The 19,756-nt window shown below is 55.3% G+C and overlaps 1 protein-coding gene across 6 annotated transcripts in view; it reads right to left on the bottom strand.

Annotated features, from left to right (window-relative positions):
* Positions 1 to 19,756, bottom strand: part of Rbfox3 (RNA binding fox-1 homolog 3) — a 428,716-nt gene that overhangs the window by 64,324 nt on the left and 344,636 nt on the right. The window contains exon 1 of one of the 6 annotated variants that reach the window (XM_085696129.2): positions 16,097 to 16,216. The exons of the other annotated variants lie outside the window; for them this stretch is intronic. Within the exon in view, the coding sequence (XP_085552255.1) occupies positions 16,097 to 16,201 (105 nt within the window). The 5' untranslated portion in view covers positions 16,202 to 16,216. Of the gene's footprint in view, positions 1 to 16,096; positions 16,217 to 19,756 lie in introns of those variants that run through there. 6 annotated transcript variants of the gene reach the window in all.

Below are 19,756 nucleotides of genomic sequence, written 5' to 3'. Positions count from 1 at the left end.
GGTGTGTGTGTGTGTGTAACACGGGGCATTACGGGGGAGGGCGTAGGACCTTAGTTAATCCTTGGCAGGACCTCCTCTGGGCCTTATCAATAAGATCTCTTTTGGTTTTCTAGTTAGTGTTCTTGGATGATTAGCAGGAGGGCCTCAGAGGTCTAGCGTCAGAGGCCACGGGGAACAGAGACTGGGGAGGCGAAACCAGGAGGTTCACCCAGAACTTCTCTTATCCCGCTTCGTGCTGCATCAGAATCACCCAGGGGACTCGGCATCACGAACATCTCTCTACCCTTAGTGCCAGGAACAAAACGAACCTCAGAACGAATGGAGACAGGACCACACCCTCACTCTGGAGCCAAGAGGAGAGGAGTGCCCAGAGCTAGCCAGCAGAGGTGGAGCAGATGAGAGGGGAGGCCAGAGCGGAGGGGACCAGGCCGCTCTCTCCCACCAGCTGCCACCACCCGGGCTGATGCGAGCCATTCAAACATTTATCCCCAGTTCAGTTTCCGAAGGGGAGCAGAGCGAGAGCGCTGGAAAGAGAGGGAAAGAGGAGGAAAACTCCGAGTTTCTCATTTGAAAGTTAATTAGTCTAATTAGGTCTAATTAAGAGCCCCCACACAAAGCAACTCAGGAACGAACCGCCTGTTTTCGGTCTCCTTCGGTTCTTGTTATTTAGGAACTTCAGGAAAGGATGAGAAGGAGCCAGAGAAGGGGGTGGGCGGTGGGATGGCCTTCCTCATGGGGGAGGTGGCGGGGCCCCACTGAAGCAGGCTCCAGAGTCCTCCAAGCCCCTTTACCAGGATGCATGAGGAAGCCCTTCCATACCCATTTTTAAACGGCTCCCATTTTCTGCCTTCCTACCCTACTGCCCCCTAGAGGGCTTCTGGCTTCCAGAGTGGGGTCATGGCTCCTTGGGCACAGGGCCACAGACTGTTGGAAGCTGCTGAACCCTGTTCAAGGGACAGGAGGTTCGTGGACAGGGTCCTGTTCTCCAGGTCCTGAAGGCTTCCAGAGTTAGGTGAGGGCAGGTCACTGGGGGCTAAGTTCCACTCTGGAGTTCCAGTACCTATCTGGAACACCTTCAGGGAAGCTGTCTGCATCGGGGGCAACTTCTACAGGACATAATGTTGGTGTGTGCGTGTATGCGTGCATGAGTGCATGTGTCCAGGTTCATGACTGCTGGAGGCCCAGTGGCCCCATGTGTTCCTTCTGCTTTCCTTCGGGCGGAACCAGAGGAATGGGCTCTGTGAGGGTAGCTCGGTTATCAGCTAGCCTGCCATGTTAGATTGGGCTGAGGTCAGGGGAGGCCCTCACAAGGCAGACATCCCAAGGGTTGCTGCCCCAGGAGAGGCAGGCTCTTACCTACAGCAGGGCTGGTATGGGGAGGGTCAGGTCTGCAGAGGACCACCACGGGTTAGACTCCCTGCCGGACATTCTCTCACAGGGGAGGATTGCAGACAGGGCAAATGAGGCTCATGAACACGGAGTGAAATTAACTCAGGGGTGCCAGATGCATAAACTGAAAATTTGCCCTCTCCTGGGCTTCGAGTTCTTACAGGGCAGGGGCACAGCAAACTTTGGCCCAGAGCAGGACACAGAAGACAGCTCCAAGCAGATGTTGGAGAAGGGTCTCTCTTCCGAGTTCTTGGAGTTCCTGTCCCAGCCAGGCCTCTCCTGGGAGTACCCAGCTAGGCCCACAGAGGGGTCAACACTCAGGAAAGAAGGTCAGGGCATGTGCCAGGGGAGCCTGTCTCAGCTGCCGGCGCAGTCGGGAGTTCTGAGTCAGGCAGCAGAGCAACATAGGAATGGCTGGAGGGCCGGCTTCTAAACCAAGATCAAAAGAATTAAGTAGGCTTAGCTCTGAGCCTGGGATGAAGGGCGGCCACCCACAGGGAGTCAGCTGGGGAAGGGAGTAATGAAGGAGTCAGGGGTCCCCAGGGAGGGCAGAGGCTTGGCCCAAGGCTAAGCACCTCAGCACAGATTTCTGGAGAAGCATGCCACACCCATGTGTACAAGGGGCAGGAAGCCGGGGCTCATCCCTCACTGCCTGCCTGCTCAAGGGGAGCCTGGGCTACCTCCCCCTCCCCCAGGAAAGCTGGTAAATACATGTTACACTGGACTTGAGAGAACCAAGCTGAGGGTATAATCTGGAAACTTTTGGAGGTGGAAAATGTTCTAAAAACAGGTTTGCAGGGTCAGAGGTTTGACTTGACTAACTTCTTAAGTTGGTAATTGTACACTGTCCAGTGGGTAAATTTTATGACTTGGGAATTACATCTCAACATAGCTGCTAACATAAAGGGGGAGAGGCCGAGCCCAGGTCCTCCTCAAGCTTAGAGATGTCCTTGGGAACCGGCCATATGAGAATGGGTAGTGGCAGAGGGTTGATTTGAGTGGGGTGGGCATTGGGAAGAACATGGTACAAAATCGTAGAGAGGTGGCTTTTCTGTCGCCCCCTTTCTTGGGGGTCTGCATCTAGCTCTGAGGTCTTGCTCTCTGGTCCCTCAGGTCTGCGGGCCACAGCACTCTGTGCGACCAGCTCATGCGGAGAACAGAGTGTGAGCCCGACCTACAGACAAGGAACGAAGACATCCTCATCTTTACCACTTCCCCACGCGGCTCATAGCCAATCAGGGTCTGCTAGAGAGCGAGGGGGGCCTATAGCTTCACTAACTCCTCTTTCTGTTTCTAAGCCTAACCCTCCCTCTTCGTTAGCTCTGGAGTCCCTTTGGGGATTCAGGGTCCATCCTGGAAACCTAGATAGCTGAGGGACCATAAGAAGCTGCTCAGGGCAGTCACAGTCTCCTGAAAGGACACCCAGCCCTCACCAAAAGCTCCAAGGCCTTCACAGGGGCAGACGTAAGAGATGGGACGCCCTTGCCAAGCTGAAGCTCTTCCTTCTCCTTTACCTGCAAGAGGAGGGGACCTGTCTGGTTCCCGTGGGGACAAATGGGGAGGGCAGCCCCCTGTGTGCATGGGGGTGGGCTGGGGAAGAGATGTTGTCCAAGGTAGTGGGTATGTGGCCCAGGGCTTCCAGGGCATACTTCTACTCTCAAAGAAATCCTCTCCACCAACCTGGAAGCAGCAACGTTCCGTTGCCTCTGCCTGAGCGTCTGTTTAAATCGCTAATTGGCCAAATGGAAACAGTCGAGACGGCTTCCACATCCTGTGACCCGAATTTTGGGATTGATCGCTCTTCTTTTAACAACGACGAGGAGAGGCCAGGGTCTGTCCAGCTTGGCCTGTTCTGGCTTGGGGATGACAGCTTTGTCCTTTATCCCCATACTACCAACAAGAAGGCGGCCTTGTTCCCAGTGATCAGAAAGGTGCAGGGTGGAGAAATCCTGGGGAGCTAAGCAGGTATGGGGCCTGCAGGACCCTGGTGCTATGCCTTGATCTTCCTATCTGCCCGCCTGCCACAGTGAAGACACACACTAGGGTCCTGGTTACGGACAACAGCGGGCTCTGGTCACGTTATGTAGGGAGGCTCTGCCCTGTGGCCCTAGGGCAGGGACAAGAAAGGTAGCCAGGCAGACTCTAAGCCCACGGCCTCCTCAACCAGCTGGCTTCTGTAGAGTATTGCCCACTTGCCAGTTTTCCTCCCAGCTTGCTCTGTCCTCCTGTGAGGTTTACAAGTCCAGAGGCTCGGAGCCTAGTTTGGCTCTGCGGACAGAGTTGGCATACACCTCCGGGTGATAATCAGGGCAGCTCAAGGCTTGCCTTGGTACTCTCCTCCCAGACAGCCTTGCAACAATGATCCAGATGCAGCTACCACAGGCACACACACACGCGCACACACACACACACACACACACACACACACTCATCAGTCCACGGGGCCAGGACACCTTGCTAAAGGTGCACGACCTTGCACCTGGAGCATAGTTGTGTTCATGGGTCGGGGAGCAACAGGGCTCTGCCAGGGGGAAGAGGCAGCAGTCACTGGCCTGGGCTGCAGATGTGAGGGGTAAGTACCCTCTTCTGCTAGGACCCATGATACATGCTTGGTGGTGAGCCACAATCAGCTGCCAGCATGGCTTTACCTTTCACACACTCTAGGCCTAGCAGTGAGGAGCCCAGGTTGGGCACAGGTAGGCCCATCCTTCACGGGGCCGGGTTCTTTCCAGCCTCACTCAGCTATTGTGTGCAAGACAGGCCAGCAAATCTCTCCTCAAGGCTCATCTGAGGACCAAAGTGAAGACAGCACACCCAGGCCACCATGGGGCAAAGGAATGGGCAGGGGTTAAAGGGTTGGGACAATGGCTGCGGACAAGCACAGTGTTGAAGATGTTCAGGAATCAGATGGCTGCACAGCTGAATGCTACGGAATGGCATGCTTCATGTGGGTGCATTTTATAATATGTGAGTTATATCCCAATAAAAAAACCCACAGATATAAATTATCCAGAGGGGAAGACAGGAGAGTAGGGAGAGAAATAAGCTTGCTGTTTTCCCCACAGAGCACTTCATCCATTGAGCCCGGAGTCCTAGTGGGACTGTGTAAGAACCTGTCCCAGCCTTTTCCACCTCTGCCACGCAGGGGCTTCCCACATCCTTAGCCTGAAGTTGTGGCTCCAGGTGCATAGCCATCACACACATGTGCACCCACACACACCTCGCCCTACAGCTGCCAGGCACCCAAGTATGGCTGCATAGACTCTTGCTCAGCTCTGGGATTTCTGTCCTGCTTCCAGGGTTGTGTAAAAAGAACTCAGATTCTCCTGTGTATATGGAGGGGGTGCCCCACCAGGGGAACAAGAAAAGATATCTCTCTCTCTCTCTCTCTCTCTCTCTCTCTCTCTCTCTCTCTCTCTCTCTCTCTCTCTCTCCACACACAGCTGGAAGATAGGACCCGACTACACAGTCACTACTTCCCCTCAGCCATGCGCCGTCTGAGGCCCTGGGAAAACGGCAGAGAACAAAACTCTTTTGAAAGTCCTTCCCTTTCAACAGAGGGCCGGGCGAAGCAAGCGAATCAGTTACCTGTACCATGTTAGGTATCCATAAATGCAAAGATGAACAACAAAGCCTAAGCAAGGAGACGGAGCACGGCCTGGTGTGGGAAGGACAGGCACAGCAGGTCCTGCCTCCTGCTCTACCCCAGCCAGCCCTATGCCAGCATTCCTCCCCTGGTCTCCATGGCTCTTCCTGGGACTTCTCTGTACCCACAAGGCACATGGGAAGGTTGCCTGGCACCTGGTCCCAGCACCAACCAATGGACCTCCCAGCCAGGAGCCAGTGAGAGCAACCTGGAGTACCAGGATTGGATATGGGTTCCCTAAGAACCAGGGAGCCAAGGACCGACTTTCTTTGCCTAGCCTCCTTACACATGAGCTCCGGAGCATGCTGGGGTGGAGATCCAGGATGGTGGCCCAGGAGGGTCACACAGGTCCAAGACTGATATCTATAGAGAATAGTAGAGAGAGAGACTTGAAGCTTCTCCCAGAAGAACACACTCATGTAAATAGCTGGCCAGGTCCTTGCTCTGTCCCAGCCAAACAGGAAGTGGCTGAAGAAGAGGTCATGACCTGCGAGTGCCCCACTAGGGATGCCCAGCCCAGACTGGCACCATGTCGGAGCATCCACACACCAGGTACCAGCACCATCGTGATGGCACCGTCCATTCGACATTCTCCTCCACACAGGCCACCTGCTACACATTCCAAGCACATTCCGTCCTGTCCCTTCCTGCCCGGTGTCTCCTGAGCCAAGCCTTCTGACCTTGTCTTAAGCCTTTGTCCTGCTGATCCCTGGTTCAGCTTTCCAGGCCCTTTCCAATATAATTTCCCCCGCCTGAAGTTCCAACTCTGACATCCCTGCTCGAAGGCTCTCTGTGCCTCCCTACTGCCCAACTTTCTCAGTCTAGACTCCCGAAACCCCCTTGCCAGCAGCTATTCCTTCCTCACACCCCAGGGTGCCAAGCACTCCGGATCCACCCACTGAACTCAGTGCTTTTCCCATAGAGATTGCTTCCTTTATCTGGGACAATGCAGCCACAGACGCTGGGCCCCTCCATCAGCCTGGCACAGCATATCCTCAGACATCTCCTTGGATTGTTGGTAAACCTCACTCTGCTGGTCTGAGCCATCCTTGGTGGTGGCCACCAGGCTCACGTGGCTGCTGAGCACTGGGCAGCATGGTGGTTGATGAGATCTGAGACGCGCGGAGTGAAGAAGTGGATCTGAGAGTCTGAGCGCGGACGGACACTAGACACCTCAACCGTGTTTACATTGACTCTGCTGTAGCAACAGGACCCGGCTGAACAAAATATAGCATTAGAATGTCCCTCATTGGTCTCTCTCTCTGCTTTGTGGATGTGGCTATTAGGAAACCCATCATCACTGCTGGCCAAGTCATGGTCGACAGACTCTTTTTTATTCTTTTCCTTCCTTTCTTCCTTCTTCCTTCCTTCCTTCCTTCCTTCCTTCCTTCCTTCCTTCCTTCCTTCCTTTTTTTCATTTTACTCTGTAGACAGAGACTGGTCTCAGACTCACAGTGATCCTCCTGCCTCAGCTTCTCAAGTGCTGAGACTACAGGTGTGAGGCATTATGCCCAGTGGGGATTTTTTTTTTCTATGAAGGGTTTGGCTCCTCATGATCTTTGCTGTGGTTCTGGGGCAGCTCCAGGAGGCTCTGCAGACAGCGCGTGAGTCAACACAGGGTATTTCCCGGCTATGACCTTAGGTGGGGATGGAGTTGACCCTTGAACCTCATGTTAGACCTTGAAGTGTATTAACTAGCAAATTGTATTTTTTAGAAGGAGTGGGATGAGAGGCCAACCAGAGCAGCCAACCTTTTGTTTACCAAATACAGACATTAGGGAAATGCACACCAACTATCTGCCACTTAATTAAATGGGTATTGCCCCACAAACCGTCATGCAATGCCTTTTGGGGAAAAAAAGACTTTCCTTATGTCCTTCTTTTCCCACAGGGGAAAGTGGAAACACAGCCACAGGCTGTCGCAGGGAGCTGTCAACAAAATTAGCCTAGACCCGTCTAAGATCACCAGCCACAGAGGGAATCTCAGAGCACCTAGGTTCTTCAGTGTTATGGCTCACCAGGTCCCGACTGGACGGTGACTCCATCGCAGGTCTGGGGACCTTAAAGATCTTCTTGGTCTGCAGACTGCATGCTATTGAGGCTCGAAGATTTTCACTAGATTTGCCTGGTGGGTTAACCATGAGATCCATGTAATGACTGCAAACTCAAAACAGAGCCTGTTCAGCTGGAAATGGTCTCTGTGTGAAACTGACACCAGGGTCCAAAGACTCGCTACAAACACAGGAGTGGAAGCCGCCTGGTGAGGTTCGCAAAGCTGGGGCAGGCGGGGTTACATAAAACATGTCACTGGGAGTCATTTCACCTGAGCGCGAGGTATTCTGAACTTCCCTATTGCTTTACACTATTTTTCTGTGGGCCAGCCTCTGCTGGGTCCCTCACCCTTCACAGGCAACCAGATCACAGACTGTCATTGCAAGCTGTCTACACTAGGTGCGGCTAGGTGGGAGGGCCTATTTTCTTTGGCATACCACACTTGTTCCCGTGCATTGTGTGAGTGTGCAAATGCCATGGTATGTGTGCGGAGGTCAGAAGGCAACCATCAGGTGTTGGTCTTTTCCTTTTTACTATCTTTGAGTGTGTCTCTTCTCCTCTGTGTTAGCCGGGTAGCCTGTCCCAGGAGCTTCCATCCAGTCTCCCGTATCTCCTTAGGGACACACTGAGATTATGGCTATTCATGTTACTGCCACCAGCTTTTATGAGGGTTCTGGGGATCTGAACTCAAGTTGTCTGGCTTTGCATGCACGGCAAACACTTTTTGCCCACGGAGCCATCTTCCCAGCCCTGACACTGGGACCTCCATTACCTCCCCCCAGACTTCCAGCTGGCCTTCCTAGTCACGTTCCACACGCTGTGGCTAGGCAGAAACAAGACAGCACAGCTGGGGAGGAGCTAGGCTCTCTGCTGAGCTGATGGACCCAGGAGGACAGCACTGTCCCACGCCTTCTATTTAGGGACAAGTCGGGGAGGCCTGGGACACTCAAGGAAAAGGGCGTGTTTGCCTTTCCTGTTCTGTAATATGGGCCTTCTCCACTACGCCTCATCTTCCTACTGGAGATGAGATGAGCCTCCGACCATGCCCTTTCTAGGTGACCGTTTCTGAGGGCCACCCTTGAAGGCCCTCCCAACACTGGGCACAGAGCTTTGTGCACACCACGTGCTAATGCACAGGGTCCCCACTAAGATGAAGGAAGCCACACAATGGCACCTCGGTCGCCTTCAACTCCAGAGTGTCACTGGCAGCAACCATCTACGCCTCACATCTGTGTTTCTGTTGCTTATTTCCTTTTGGGTCCCTTAGGATGGCAGCTGAGAAGTCCCACAAGCTCATCTGCACCAGAGGATGAAGGAAACACAGAAGAGCTCATCTACACGCATAATACACAACCATATACTCGTATGGACACACGCACACACACACACCCTTGTTAGCACAGGACTTGGCTTAAGGCACAGGCAATATTTGAGTACACGAACGTGTATATTGGAACAAGACTCAATTGTCCACCTGCTGCAATGAGGCTGTGTATCCAAGCAAGATGCTCCCCCACCACTTCTGGCCCCTGAAGACTCCGGGCCTCAGCTCTGAGCTTCCCGAACTCACAGAGCCAACCTGTAGCACCAAGCTCCCCCATCCCACCACCCAGCAATTTCACCAACCTTCAGCTCTTCCCCAGCCTTCCTCCTATTCCTGGCAAGCCTGTCTCTCTCTGGTCACTCAGTTACCATCCTAGCAGCATGAGAGCTTGTGTAGGCAGGGGTGGTCACTGGCCTGGGTTTAACTCGGATTTGTTGAGTGGACAGACATTCGTCTCAATGCATGGGGGCAGAGGTTATGTCACTTGACGTGGAGCATCCTTGCTTTTTAGAGAGGAAACAAAGGCCTGCCACCCTGTTAATAGTGTTCAGGGAAGATACTGTGGGGCTTGGCACTTCCTAGGAACCCACTGTGGTGCCAGTCCTGGGGAGGATATGACTCTGTAGGTCCTCCTTCTGGGGCACTCCGGTCGCAGACAAGTAGTGAAGCAGCCCTCTTTCCTTCTCAGGGCGTTCCAGAGATCAGCAGACAAAACACCGAGCCCACCCCCTCCTGCTCATCTGCCTGTCTCTCCATTGCTACCTTGCACAGTGTGTTGGGACCAGGCTCACCATAACTCAGAAGCCAGGCTTGCCAAAGCCACACCAGGTGACATCCTGATAAAACGGCACGTCTGGACTGTGAGGGAGGCTTGGGCTGAGGGCAAGTGTGGGCGAGGGTGGCAGACAGTAGATCTAAGCTTCACAGCTCTGCAGAGGAGAGGACGTACAAATTCTACCTCGGAGGCTAGAGCAGACGCCTCGGCTGGTTCCTTCTCTCTGCTTCTTCACTGGGGTGGGCTTTGACCCGTTTTTCACAGTCAAGGTGGAGCAGGTACATGCACGTGGCCCTGGGGACAAGTTTCTGGTGTTGCACTGTGTCTGTGACTCCGGGAAGGGCAGCTGGGCACCTTTCATTCCCAACTCTAGACCTGGAGCCGACTGAAGAACCGATATGGATATAACTCAACGTGTGGCCGTGCCAACAACATAACTCGGTGTACGAACATGGGCCATGGCAATGGCGTTCCTTGCCGCTTCTCTGCCTTCTCCTTCGTCTATTCCCCGAGCAAGGGACTGCAGGGCTGTGGGGGCACAAACGCTCACCTAGGGCCCAGGCAATGCTCTTTCTTCCTCTCAGTGACTATGGGGCTCAGTTCTGCTGCACCTGCTGGGTCTCTCACAGCCTGCAGTTAGACTGGGCCCAGTAGTTATCACAGACCCCCGGGTCTGGAGCTTAGACGAGCAGCTCAGTCTCCGGTTCAAGATTCATCGTCACCCGTATTTCCTTCCAGAACTGCCCCTGCACCTCTGGAGGAGCCCCAGATGCCAAAGAGCATGACCCAGCCGCACAGATGACAGACAAAAAAATCAGATCTGTTCCCATCAGGTTTGATCCAGCCTTCTCCCCACAGAACCCGTAACAACCTGGTAGATGGGTGGGCCAGAGGCAGGGGAGCTGGAGACAGCAGGGTGATGGTGGGGTGGGGAGGAAATCTTCTAGGAGCAGAAGAGAGTGCAGAGGAGAAGCAGAGATAAACTGAACATGGAAGAGGGAGAAGGAAGACATAGAGGGTGGTGGAGGGGGCAGAGAGGCTCGGAAACAAGGAAAGCGGGGTGGGAGCATACTGGTCAGAGCTTCAAAAGAGACGCACAAGACCAGAGCAAAGAGAAAGAAGAGGCAGGGCATGTATCCCCTAGAGAGAGTATCCCAGCCCTGCTCATGGGACCAGCTGCTGGGATCACATGGGCCGTCAGGATCCCACATTGCCAGGAACTAGAGTCTCCTCACCCGAGGGGCCGACTGCCTCAGGCCCTGGTGCCGCCTAGCCTGCCCCCAAGCTGGGTGCCGAGGGTTGCAGGCACTTCCTTAGAACTGGACAGAGGCCACAACCAGCCTCCAGTTCCTGCCACATCCCCTACCCTCTCCCCAGGAACCTGATAGTCTGCTTGGAGCCACCTTCAGCTTGCTGTCCCTAAGGTCAGAAGAGAGGGACAGAAGGGCACTCAGACTGGACTGGAATCTCATCCTTTGCCTCCTCCAGGGATGGTGGCCAGCCCTCTCCGAGTCTCAACACCGTGGGGCAGACAGACTGCTTCCCTGACTCACTGCTAGTGCAGAGGCTGGGGAGGCCAGCACTGGGACAAACCTTTCGATCAACAACCTGATCCTTAGCCATCCCAGCTGTAACAACGGACTCAGAAAAGGCTATGGAACCTGTCTAAAGCAGGCAGCCAGTCTCCACCTCTCCACAGGCCTGTGACTGCCAGGGTGGGCCCCATCTGTGAGGGGCATGGTATAGGAAATGATGTAGGAGATGCCCCACTGCGTGAGAACCTGTCCTTCACTCTGGGCACACACCTAGTGGGCACACGGCGGTCCATGCCGGCTTGGATCTACAGTTTGAACTCTAAGCATTGAGCTGTTCTCAGTGTCTCCTTGGCTATCAACCCCTCCCACCCCCCCCCCCACCCCCACCAGCTGTGGCAGGTCATATTTATCCTAGTTCAGCCAGACAGAGCCCCCTGCTTCACACTCAGAGAAGCCCACTCGCTCCACAAAATGAGGAGTCACACTCAAGATCTTAAAATCCTAAGGCAGACTACTTCCATCGATCTTCCCAAGCTTTAAGCATCCATCTTTGGGTATGCAGTTGGGGCAGATCCAGCTTAGGGACCCACAGGAGGTTCAAGAAAGAGTTCAGGCCCCCAGAAGCTCTGGCTGAGGTGATGTCTATTTTATGCACAGCTGAGAACGCAGCTGGGAAGAGGGGGGCATCTTCCTGAATTCTGGTGTTCGTTAGAATGTGAGACAGACTCAGTCGTGGCTCCGGAGTCTGGGTGCACAGTGGCTTTACAGTGTGGTGTGTGATTTACCTGCTCCTTGCCTCAGTTTCCCCCAACCGCTAAACGTTTCCATAATGCATGCATAAGGTTAGCCTCCAGCGGGTTGTAGAACAAACATGAACCTAAAAGGCATGAAAACGGAGGAGGGGCCCGCAGACCTGATGCAGTCACTGCAATTCCCAGAGGCACCAGGGTGAAGCAGTGCCGTGGTTTTGAATGAACATGTCAAGGCCAGGCAGCTAAGACACAGTGCTTTGTCCCTGTGGATCTCCGGGTTTGAGGACACAGAGTCTGGTTAACTTCTTTCAGTCGGTATCTTTAGGTTAGTTTTTGTACGGTGTTATCTTTAATTTGGTTTAATGTCTTTGGCTTATCTTTATCTGGTTTAGTCTTTAGTCTGGTTAATATCTTTAGGATAATTTGGGGGCTGTGGCTCCATCCACACACCAGATGTGAATTAGCAATGTCCTCTTGAAGACATGGCAGACATGTGTCTGCCCCGTGCCTTCTTTCTAATCATCAGCTGTGGGGTCCTCACCAGTGACCCACGCATGCCATGTCGCTATGAGCACGTGTGTGTCTAGTGGGGTTTTCAGAGTCACACAAAGTCTGTGGGTGACACGCGAACAGCTGGGGAACAGAGACTAAACCCCAGGAATGCGCAGAAGGTGTAAGATGCAGCGTTATGTTTGCTACAGTAATTAATCCTTATTAAAAATGCCTGTGATTAGCAGTGGTCTTACCTCAGAGCAAAGTGAGAAGGGTTTTAAGAACGCAGCTGCTTAATGAATCTCAGAACAGGCCCCAGCATCCTCAAGTCCCTCTGTGCCCCTTTGGGCTCTGCTCCTGGGGGAAACGCGTTGTTATCAGCAACTGCAGGAAGCTGACTGCAGACCCCAGGCTGGAAGGAAGTTTCCGGGGCTGGCAGCACTTGCCATGGCAATGGAAGCTCTCCGGGGATTTACCTTGAGTAAGTACATGCGTGCAGTTATATCAACGGAACTCGGGTCACACGGGCAGCTTCAGGGTAGCTGGATCCTCACCTCTCCATGGATCTCCAGGCACCCCCTAACCCTTTTCCTGCTCATCCCCAACCCTTCTGCTCTTTTCCCCTACCTGACAAATGCCATCTTTCTCCCCATGAACAATTTACCGTCTTGGTAATTGAGTGACTTGATAAGATTCCCTTTTATAGGACACTTTAGTTTAATAAAAAGGCCATGACTGACAAGATCCCATTTTGTGAGTTGGGGTTTTTTCGCACCTCATCTCTGAAAGATGCTTCTGCTAAAGGCCATAGGAAACCCTGTGGGAGTCCAGCTGATGTTCTGGAGTTTTTTCATGAGACCCCCTTGCCCTCAAAGGTCACCATGATCAGCTCCATTGCCTGCTGAGGACCCAGAACCAGAGACTCAGGGTTTCTAAGAGGGAACAGACCCCCCAGGGGGACCATATGAGGCAGCTCCGCAGTGTACCCAGGATCTCACAGTGAGAGGGCCCTGCGATAATCCCTTATGGGGCTCCTGGGGCAGACTGGGAAAGACAAGGGTGGAAGCTAGGGATCACTTCCCAACCAGAGCCCAACCCAGACGGACTAGTGTCGGGTGAGCCCAAGTCGTTTTGGTTGGGATTCTAAAACGTGTCATCACCACTGCAGGGAGGAGGGACTGACAAGCGAAAACAGAACCTTGTGACGGATTGCAGAACCATGCGCCTCTGAGGGGGCATGGCCTCACCATTCACCCCCCCGCCTAGACCTGGGGTCTAGCAGCTCGCAGAAGGTAAGGGTTAATGGCACTGTGAAGTAATGGGATTCCACCGGTTGGGGTTTTATTTCTTAAATTTCCGAGTTGAAAGACTCTAGGTTTCGAAAGCTGGCCTGTTTAAAAGCTGCATCTTAATGCGCCTCCAACTACGTCTCTTGTCTTGCTTGATTTCACGTCTTCTGCTTCTGATGTTAAATGTGCTGTTTAGACTGAACACACTGCCGGCATATGGCACCAGCGTTTGCGTGCAGCAGCCCCGCAGCCCCCACAAGGGGCTGGAGGAGGGGCCTGCTCTCACCTCTAGAAGGCCAGCCAGGTGCCACCCAAGGTCCCTTCTCACACAAGCCTTCCTTCAGGAGACGTAAGAGGCCGTCTCACTCTAAAGGTGGCCTGGGACAAGCTGGGTGCCAAGCTGAATGTCACTATTTGTTTTGTAATGGCCTGAACCACCAGAACTGTGTGTGCTCCCATAAAACGGTGCACCCACAACCACCAGGAACGATCTAGACCCCATGTTGACGCACCAGGCTGTCTGCCCCTGCAGAAGAGCTGCAGATGGGCAAAAGAAACAGGGGTGCTGCCGAGCCTGGTGCAGTGGGCATGCGGTGGCTGTCCCAAGAGGGGTTCTGCTCAGATGACAGCATCTGTGGTGAGGAGAGCTCCTCTGAAGTCCTCTTGCCCTTTCGCCGCACCCCTGGAAAGCTGCAAATGGCCAGTCAGGGCGCATTACCAAGCTCTAAAGGACTCAGGGTATCTGCTGGTGGGTTCACCCCCCCCCCAAAAAAAGCATAGGTCTGACCCATCAAGACAATGCTGAAGCTCTGAGCCATATTTCATCTTACTCAGCTCTGTCCTGAGGTGGGGGAACTATGTGCCTGGGGAAGACCCAGGCTCAGAGAGGTGAGGCCATTTGCCCAAGACAGCATAAACAGGAAGTCATGGACTGCCCTCCAGGACCTGTACTCCAAACCCTTCGCTTGCCCTCTGGTCCCAGCATCTTGCTGCCAGGGGGTGCCCAAGTTATCACTGCCCATGACAGCTGGGTGTGAGGGGGAGGGGGCCACCCGTGAACTTCCAAGTGGTCGCATCTGACAGAAATGCAAGTTGCCATAGAGACCCTATTACAGAGTCTCCAAGTGACCCCAGTGTTCATGGGAACTCAGAAGGGGTTGGGGAGCTGCCCTTTGAGGACCACCTTTGAGGCCCATCATGCTGGGAATGACAAATGACAGATGAAAATGTGGGGGGCTGGCCGGTGGGTCTGAGGTTCCCAGTGCCTCTTATATCACATCCTGGAAGCCTCCCATGTCACAGGTGGTCCTAGGAAGGTGAGACTAAGGGCCTAGGGCTCTGGCAATATGCCACCTTCTGTCCCTAATCATTGTGCAGCCCCGTCTCTCCCTCTGCAGTGGCCAAAATGTTTGGTAGTCCATAGTGCGCAGACAAGGGACCCTAGTAGAGCGGTGGCCCAAGGGCCCAGCAGCCCAGGGTTTATTGCCCTGGGCCAGGTTCTTGAGGCCCATCTTGGCCATGTCCATGTTTCCTCCTACACCACTGCCCACGGTCCCCTGAAGAGTCTGTGGAGGGCATGACAGAGAAGCGCTTCCCCTCCCCCAATGGCTCGCCTCAGTCTCCATGAAATCTCCAGTGGAGGCCACCTCTCCATTTCCAGTCAGTTGTGCACCCTAACCTAATACTGACTCTGAGCCCCTGAAAGCTTCTTGTGTGGACACCCTGTCCCTCTGTCTCTCTATCATATTACCCCATTTTTGAAGGAGGTCTTATGGGAACCCTCTAACTGGACTGAGTTAAGGAGCAGAGACAGAAAGCCAGCCGGAAGTTCTTTGTACCTCCATGTTTCTCCCCCAAAGCTACCCACCTATGTGGGTATACCAGAGGGCCAAGGTGTGACTCTACAAGAGAGTAACCCCCAGAGCGTGGGGAGAATGGGCAGCCCAAAGGTGTGCGCAGACTGGGTGGGTGATGCCAGGGTACTGCAGCCTTAGGACAGCTGTGGACAAGCTGGCGCCCCGAGCCATAATCTGGAGGGTCTGGGGGAGCCCAGGGAATCCCCTCTCCATCCCTAGTGCAGGCCTGGGTCCCCGCACTGATTCCGCATTGGGTGGGATCGCAGGACCCCGCCCCCTGCGCCTCAGGCCAGCTGGAGGGCGGAAGCTGAGGCTCTGTGCGCACCTCCCTAGGGGGCATCCTGGGGATGTAGGGGCTCCTAACCGCTTGGTTTGCTGTCCCCCAACGCCTGCCAGCCTGAGGTTCCTGCGCAGCCCAGCAGACTGCAAAAGTCCAGCACAAGCCCCTCTTGAGCCAAGCTTCGGGGCCTAGCTTCTCTGTCCCACTAGGCAGGTGGCCCGCCTCCCCAGAGGCCCGGCGCACGGTACGCGCTGCAGCACAGCCGGGCTCCCCAGCCGCCACCTCCCCGCGGCCCCTGGGCTTGCGCGTCGCGGGCGAGGAAGAAGCCTGGCTACCGGTTCCCGAGTCCCCCGTGTCTCGGCGCAAAGTTCCCCAAAGTAACTGGGTGTCCAGAACCCCTTCGTCCTTCCCTTGGGCTTCCCTCGAGACTCCGCCCGCCGCCCCCTCCCGCGCCTTTGAAAAAGTTGAGAGCGACGCCCCAAACTCCAGTCGGCCCCCCGACCAGGCACCGCGCGCTCCCCAGACACCCCCATGCTCCTCTGCCACTCAGGGGCGCAGTTCCCCCAACCCCAGTCCGGGCGCCATGACGTGAGGAGAGCCGCGGGGCCACCAGCGGCGGCGCGGAGGCGGCCAAGTGCGGGGCGTGGGCGGCGGCGCGGGGCGCACGTGCGCGGGGCCGGGGGGCGCTCGGGCCGGGGGCGCTTACCTGTTGGAGGTAGAGGAAAGCGGGCGGGCAGGGCACGGAGTGCGGGAGCATGCTGCCGGAGTTGGACAGCAGGAGGCAGCCCGAGTTCGCCATGGAGCACAGCATGGGGCGGCAGGGGGGCGCCCGGCGGCCGAGGCGGCTCTGCGCTCGCTGCGTCCCTCGGTGTGTGCGCGCGCCCTGCCTCCCGGGCGCCCTCCCGGTCTCTCCTCCTCCGGGCCTCCCCTCCCCCGCGTGGCGCTTGTTAAGAGGGAGGCATGGAAAGGGGAGCGGCGCGCCTCTGCCGGGGGCTGCCCCTGTCCGGGCGGGGAGGCTGGAGAGAGCGCGCGCCAGACGATGGAAAGAGGATGGATGCGATGTGCGAGAGGATGGATGTGGGCAGAGGGAAGCCAGTCACTTTGGAGCCACCGGAGCCCTGTCTGCAAAGAGTGGTGCGTGTGCGTGTGTGAGTGTGCGCGTGTGCGCGCGTGTGTAGCGGTGGGAGGGGGAGTCCCTGGCGTACTCCAACATCAAACGGAGCCCCGCGCGCTTGCTCGGGGGAAGAGAACCCGGCCGACGGCACCACTGCCCGTCCCGCACTTAACCCCTCGCCCGCCGGCCTGCGCCGGGCCGCCAGTTCTAGCCCCCTCCCGAGGGCCCTGCGCTCCCCTCCTCCGCCCGCGCGCAGCCTCTGCTCCCGGCGGCGATAGGGTCTGGGACCTCCGTTGGCCCCTGCTGGTCTAGGCTGCGGCGGGAGGAGAGTCCCTGCGGCCCACCGACCGGAAGACGCTCGTTCTGCCAGCGTTCAGAGAAGCGCCTCTCCTGAGGGAGGCCGGCTCCGCGGCGGGGAAGTCGGTGATGTAATGAGGGCATCTACGCAGAGGCTTCCGTGCTGGGAAGGCTTTTCCAGCTGCTCAGTGCCTAGAAGCCCAGCCAGAGCCCCCAGAGTCTCTCTTGCCCCTCTGTTGGTTTCCAGGCCCCACCAGACACCTCAGCAGCCTACTGCGGGCTTAAGATCCTGTAGATACTTAGTATGGGGGTGGGCAACAAGGAACAGTGGCCGTTGGGTACCCTCCCGGCGCCATGGTCAACCGTGCTGAATTTGGTGTTCACACTCCAAGTCTTAGAGTACACAGCACCCACCTTCTGGCCTCAGGCGGTGCTAGGCAGAGGCCTTGATTCGCCCCTCACACCACCACTGCAGCCTGCCTGCATGCGACTGCAGCTTCCCCGCCACACACATCAGGGCCTGGCCCCTCACGCTCGGTTTTACCAAGACAAGCCACAGGTGAACTTGGCTGGGGGTGAGCTGCCCTCCACCTGCCACTGTGAGAGGTAGCCCCAGGGGGCACACTCCCAGCCTCACACCCTGCTTACATATACTACCTCCATTAGAACGGGCACACCCAGGGACGCCTGTGCCCAGGGACACCGTACTGCTGTGAAACTCCCTTACCCTACCCGAGCTCTGCACTTGGAAGATAGCAGGCCTGGTAGATTAAAAAGTGGGGTCCTCCTATGTACCGGGTGGGCTCAGTGAAGTTCTTTGTTGTCTCTGGGCTTTAGTTTCCACTCCCAAACTAAGGTTGCTTGGTTGTCCCCCTGCTGTGTTGCCTGTGGAGTGAGGAATGTCAGAAGATGCCTGGCCTCCCTCCAGGCACCCCCTGGGAAGTAACACTGTGAGGGGGCAGGTAAGTACACACAACTTGGATGACCTCTTATCAGGTATCCTCCTCCCACACTCACACCTGAGTAGCCTGACATTGACCTTCCTCCGAGGAGGAAGCACATGCGGTAGGTGGCTCATTCTCTTCTCCCTTTTTCTTGCTCTTCTCTGAGATGTTGCTGGGGTGGCACAGGCAGCCTGTGGGTTATGGGCTGTCGGAGGCCACCCTTGCCCTTCCAGAGGGATAGGCTATGATTTTTTTTTCTCTCCCAGTTTTGGACGGAAGTAGTGTACTCCAGCCCTGAGGCCTGGCACATCATCTGGGGCGTGATGCTTCGAGCGGTCCCTGTAAGCTGAGACCTGGGAGGCTGACCTGCCTGTTCAGTGCCCACAGTGGGTTTAGCTATATCAATGCACTTTCCCTGCACACTTCCTGCCCCCTCCCACATTCTGCCGTTTTCCTAGTCTGTGACACCCGTCTGTCCTCTCAGAGTGGCTTTCAGTCATCACTGTCTGGTTGCCTTTTCCGTAGAAGGATCTTGGGCAGCCCGGCTGTTCACCCTGAGCTCAATACTCCAGACAGACCATCGCACAGGCACTGTCTGGGGTTCGGAGCTGTGGAGAAGAAGTTCTCTCACCTGGAGCGAGCTCACCGTCTAGTGGGGAAACCAAGTCTGCAGCCTAAAATGCTGAGAGCATGAGGTCAGGAGAGCCTGTCTAGACATATACCTCCACCAGTGCATCACCTGAAGGCTCCCTGGGACAAGCAAAAAAGAATTAAAAGGAAATATCCAGAAGAAGAGTTGGAAGAGTGTGCCTGGCTGATTTCTTGGGACAAGGGCTGTATGTCTACCGCTTGTCATACTGTGCTTCCGGTGTGTGTCATGTCCCTTCCAAAGACAAGCCCCCATTCTAAGGGTGGTTATTGCTGTGTCTCTTGTACCTGCCCATGCAGATCCCCTCCCGCCTACATCCAATACCCTACGGTGAGCCTCTGTAGCAGCCTGAGCTGTGCTACATTCTCCATGCCCCCAAGATTCCTGACCATTCTCCCGCAATCCAGGGGCCTTGCAGACGAGGGCGTTTGGCCCTGAGTAGTGGAGTGGGGAAGGCCAATCCATCAGCCACTTGCTAGGCTAGGCTGCCCCCACGTTTTCTTGGGTTGAAGGGAGGCTGTGAGCTAGGAAGAGCTGTCAATCGAGTGAGAATATTCACTACTTAAAAAAAGATCCAGGAGAAAAAAAAAACCACATCCCATTCGCCCTGAATCTGAGAAAGGCCTTGTTAGGGAGGCTCGAACTGAGCTGTAATTATTTCTACGCTCCTGGGCACCGCTATAAATATCAGGCAAGGGAGGCACCTCAAAAGGTTTGGGTGGCTTGGCTCTGAGCTTGCCTGGTTCCCTCCTGCCCCCATCCCGTACTACCTTCCCAAGCAGGGCCTTGCTGGCTGCGTGTGCTGCTGTGTATACCCCATGCCTGTCCCACCATCTCTGGACCCGTATTCCTTCACTGGACACTGTATCTCCTGGTGTCTAATTTTGTGGAGCACCTTTGTCATTGTCTGTGGCATTTTGTCTCTTAAGATGGTCTGGGTTTTTTTTTTTTTTTTTTTTTTTTTTTTGCGAAAGGTAGGCCAGTGGGCTCTGTGGCTAAATGATAGAGAACCAAGTGCCTGTTGTCTGCCCAATTCTGGGGAATTTCTAAGAGTTCCTATAGTACCTTCAGGGGTGGGGAGAGAAAGTCCTGCACCCCTGAGGGACAAGCAATGAGGTCCCAGCTCCTCACTGTCATGCTTTCTCTCTTCCCTTCTGAATGCCAGTCTGACCATCTCCTTATTCAAAGAGAACAGTGTGGAGCTTGGCAGAAGTGTCCCAGAGCAAGGGGTGAGCTCACAGTCTGTGGTTGCAGCTGGGTTCCACCACATCAAGCCAAGCCATCATCTAGAAGTGGAGTGAGCTTCCCATGTGCTCTGCAGAGCCAGGCCTTCCTGCCCCAGCTCTGGAATTCCTGGCACAG

The sequence above is a fragment of the Myodes glareolus genome, chromosome 9 (genome assembly GCF_982192425.1).
Source record: "Myodes glareolus chromosome 9, mMyoGla1.1, whole genome shotgun sequence".
Taxonomy (NCBI): Eukaryota; Metazoa; Chordata; class Mammalia; order Rodentia; family Cricetidae; genus Myodes; species Myodes glareolus.
This window is presented reverse-complemented; position numbering and strand designations above follow the sequence as displayed.